Here is a 4,181-nt window from a genome sequence, read left to right as displayed (position 1 = left end):
TCCCGTCCGAACCAAAGCACAAAGATTTGGGACTAATCTCTGATTCTTAGACAAGACTGACGCAATCCTCCAATGGTCGAGCACTGTCCTGGCCACGTCCTTGCGACTGCTGAGGAATGGGAAAGGATGGTTAGTTTTGGACACCTATGAAAAATGTAGACAACTCTACGATCTCTCAACATTGATGATGTGCCTGAGAATGTTCCTAAAATGAGAAGATAGATTTTTCGAAAATAAAAAAAAAAAACACGGTTATATACCATTTATATATTTTAATATTTTATTTAGTCATCAGGAAATATAAAATCTGTATTAATAAAAGCTCTGGTGGACGTTTCAGTTTGCCGAGATCTAACGGTAGTGGTTGTGACAGGAAGTTCAGCATTCCAAACTATATGCTCAATCCAATCTATATAATGAGAAATACGAGTGTAAACGTCAATTACTGTAGAATTGGATTCACGAGCATCCTCATGGTCGAGATTTCCGAAGATCGTTAATCCGACTGCTGTATACATGCAAGATCGAGTGTTGACGGACTGTAATGGACTGCCAGATGATCCTTGACTGCTAGTTCTCAACTGGTCGGTATTGATCACACACAATTGACCAGGAATAATGCCTACGGGTAAACGTCTTGACGGTGAAATAATAATTTCTTCACATTTTCCCTTTGTAATAACTTGATTATCTTCAGACTCAATGAATTTCTTGATTCCTGAAAGACATGTTTTCTTAAAACTTTTAATTACGGCGAACCTTAGAGACCATATAACGGTACCTGTGGCCGAGCTTGTTCCGAAGCCTGTTTGTAGTAGTGTGTCGTAGAGGTTCTCTGTCCAGTTGCTAGCCAAACATGCTGGAAGTATATTACTCGATAGCGCAACAGGTGTACTTAACCTGATCACGGCCAAATCGTGGTAAGTCGTCTGTCGTTTGTATTCAGGATGACACACCATTCCAGAAACATTTACTAAACCGTATGCGTCAATTTGAACTTTCGACGGGCTATTTCCTTCACTGTCACTATTAAAAAAACATAATTGTTAGAAAGACTATCAGGTCAGTCGTTATATGAACACAGAATTGATTGGATTCGTCCTATATTAACGTAGGGTTTCGAACTACATATTTGAGTGACTTGTGAAAAAAAAAAACGCGAAAACGCATGTTTTTCATTGCAAAATCCCAATCAAATTTCAATGCGCAAAGTAGACACAACCGTTCGTGCTTAAGACTCAAATGAGAATCGCATATTATCCAAAACTGAAAAAGCACTTTTTTCGAGAATGACGAAAATGCGAACAAAACCAGTGTGTCCGATTGTCATAATTGACTAAATGAACAATCGGACATTCTTATTTTCCTCGATTTGTGGATCATTTTGAGAAAAAGTGCTTTTTTAGTTCTGAAACATTTGCCATTCTCAATTGAGCCTTAAGTTCTGCACAACTGGATCTTTGATGTGAGAAAACGATGTAACTTTGAATAAGAACACTTTATCACTAACAGTAAATACTAGTCTGTCTAGGATCTTATCTTACATGAGACAGTGGCAAGCTGTTAACACGTGGTTCTCACTCACTAGAACACCATTACATTTGGCTACATTGTCGGCGAAAATAATGGATACCTAAAATTACTGGATAAATTAATATTTAGGGTCGGTACATGTTACCTTTGTGGTCCCAATTTACCGTATGGGGATATCTTGAGTTATCACAGACGTTATTTCTTCGCTTCCTGGCCAGACCTTTAAATTTGTCGCATTCTGTAAAACAAATGTTATGGTTCATTAGAAGTTTGGTTTTCACCTCAGTTCGCCTCAAAAGTAACTGCATTCTATGCAAAAGTCGGTCAAGAATTAATTAATTGATCAGTATTTCAGATCAAAGTTAAAAAAAAAGAAAACATCGGCGGACTACAATACTACGGCAGTTATTTGTATATTTAGGAAATAAGATTCTCTCATATTAAGTGGAATAAGAGTTGTCATTTAAACATTTACCTCTTTCACTGATTCGTTGTGGAGCTTTTTCCGATTGTGGTGTGTTGTCTGCTATGATTTCCCTGATCCAGGTTAGAAATCGTTGTACATTGACGAATATTACGAACTTCGAAGTATCGACTTCCTTTTTCAGTTCATCCGCTTTGGCAAACGATACGATACCTCTCAGAACCCAACGATCTCCATCACTGAAGTACATTCCACCGCCGCTATCTCCCGTGCCGGGGCTAGTTCCTGAAATAAGCTCAGAACAAAGTCAGTTCGCAACGTGCTCTTGTGGGCGCGGACGTAAGTTAGTAACTCTCTTTACTGAAGGAAGTTTTACTAGCTAAAGTAATCCAACAGTACTACCAGCAATCACACTTTTCAGCGCTAAATTTCAACCTGATGATTTACTTTAAAAATAAAAACCCGATTTAATCCACCTATGGTGAACAGAACCCTTCTTAAACTTATTGAAATTATTGTTGTACTATTTGTATTTAACATATTTATTTCGTGCTATTGACCAAAAGTTCTAGAAAATATTATGGATTTGGCATCTAGAGGATTGGTTTCCAAAATATCATCATGGACCATGGGATAAACTACCAGATATGCCAGACATCTCCTAGAATCTTGTATGGAATGTTTAAAAAATAGCTTACAAATTCTGGAATATTGTATCTTTTGTTAACTGCCAAAAGATCTTGAATCGATTAATAAATGGATGAGAAAATCACCGAGATGCACTTTGTCTAATATCTCTTAATCAGTCGATTAAATTAGCTCCGAAGTACTTGGTATTCATGGTTATGGTGTAGAAAGGACAAAAATGATATATAAGTTAATCAGTTTTGGCATTAGCTAGTTATTTTGGCTGTCCGGTTCTTGCATTTTTCCCACAATATATAAATTCAAAGCTTTCATTTAACATATTGTTAGTTTTCATAGAATTCCTGTTTATTTGTAATTTGTTATTTATAATTTTGTTGAAAACAATAACCTGCTATAGTATAATTTCCCATATAATGGTCAAAAACTTATGAAAGATAACAAGTGAATTAGTTCCACCGGAAAATAAGTAGTATTCCAAAATCTTACCGTTTCGATCGCCTGCGCAGAATACATTCTCATTTAAGAGATTCCCGAACACCGCCTCATTATCGTTGAAACACTGCAGATAACTCACCACAGGCAAGGACGCCGTACGCAGGGCATCCGAAATTGAACCCGTCTGTGTCGTACCCCATCCCGTAATCCATCCTCGTTCACCTTCAAGATTTCGCAGATTTATGTCGGCTTTTTGATCGATGCATATTGGGATTACGTAATCTGTGTATCGCACCGGCAATCGCATCACCAGTACCGCTATATCATTCCGATGAGAAGAGTGATCCGGATGGATGTGAACTTTACTGACATCGCGTATCTGCACATTCGGCGTTATTGTGGACAAGTTTTGCTGACCAAAGTGTAGCTCGAATTTACTCGGTGGTAATGCATATTCGGTTTCGCGATTTACGGCACAATGTGCCGCAGTTAGGACGTGTTTCTCGTCCAGCAGTGTTCCACCGCAGGCGTAATCTCCGGAACTTCCTCTTTGCTTTTGAAAAATGGCTACATGCCATGGCCATTGACCTTCCTCAACGGTCCACCCGTGATGGACGAGTTGCACAAAAGAGTGTTTCCGAATGCCACATTGGTACGATGCCTGAGAAAGGCCTGGGAGCATCAAACAAAATGCCCACAAGACCAATCGATCGATGAAGCTCATCTTCCAAGTTGAAGCGACACGTAATAAATGCGATCTTAGCTCAACAGAGATCAAATTCAAACTGTGACGAGTTTTATTTCTTCATTTAATTGATGGTGGAATGAAACAAGTTATACATTTCAAAACAGGTTCAGATTACGGTTATAGGGCAAGTGTAGCAGTTCTGGATGTTGAAAGGAAATCAATCACATTTGTTTTACTGTCGTAACCGTGGATGATCAAAGCTATAGAATGTGGTATTCCAAAAAAAAAGAAGACAATATCGTCAACTTGCAAAATGGCAACGTCAATCAATGACACCTTTACTTTTTAAATTATATTCTTCAAGCTGGCCAAAACAGATGCGATTACCCTATCCAAGAACTTGGAACGACTAGAAAGACATTAATGCTATCTCCAGTGAACCATTAGGTCATA

The 4,181-nt window shown here is 38.3% G+C and overlaps 1 protein-coding gene across 4 annotated transcripts; it reads right to left on the bottom strand.

Moving 5' to 3' along the window:
• Positions 1-235: 235 nt before the first annotated feature.
• Positions 236-3,972, bottom strand: LOC109412542 (clotting factor C). Of its 4 annotated transcripts, XM_062852298.1 has the most exons (6): positions 3,092-3,897; positions 2,009-2,242; positions 1,698-1,771; positions 1,545-1,633; positions 782-1,026; positions 236-718 (listed from the first exon to the last, which is right to left on the bottom strand). In XM_062852298.1, the coding sequence occupies exons 1-6, from the start codon at positions 3,762-3,764 to the stop codon at positions 285-287; spliced, it is 1,749 nt and encodes a 582-aa protein (XP_062708282.1). In that variant the 5' UTR covers positions 3,765-3,897; the 3' UTR covers positions 236-284. The 4 variants fall into 4 exon arrangements, 3 of the variants coding, with proteins under 3 accessions (XP_062708282.1, XP_062708283.1, XP_029729168.1); XR_009997819.1 differs by lacking the exons at positions 236-718; positions 782-1,026 and adding an exon at positions 1,042-1,230 and having other exon boundaries at positions 1,437-1,633; positions 3,092-3,926; XM_062852299.1 differs by lacking the exons at positions 236-718; positions 1,545-1,633 and having other exon boundaries at positions 836-1,026; positions 1,679-1,771; positions 3,092-3,972.
• Positions 3,973-4,181: the final 209 nt, after the last annotated feature.

This window comes from Aedes albopictus, chromosome 2 (assembly GCF_035046485.1).
Source record: "Aedes albopictus strain Foshan chromosome 2, AalbF5, whole genome shotgun sequence".
Lineage (NCBI taxonomy): Eukaryota > Metazoa > Arthropoda > Insecta > Diptera > Culicidae > Aedes > Aedes albopictus.
Note: the sequence above shows the minus strand (reverse complement) of the source record. Positions and strands in the feature narration are given on the sequence as shown.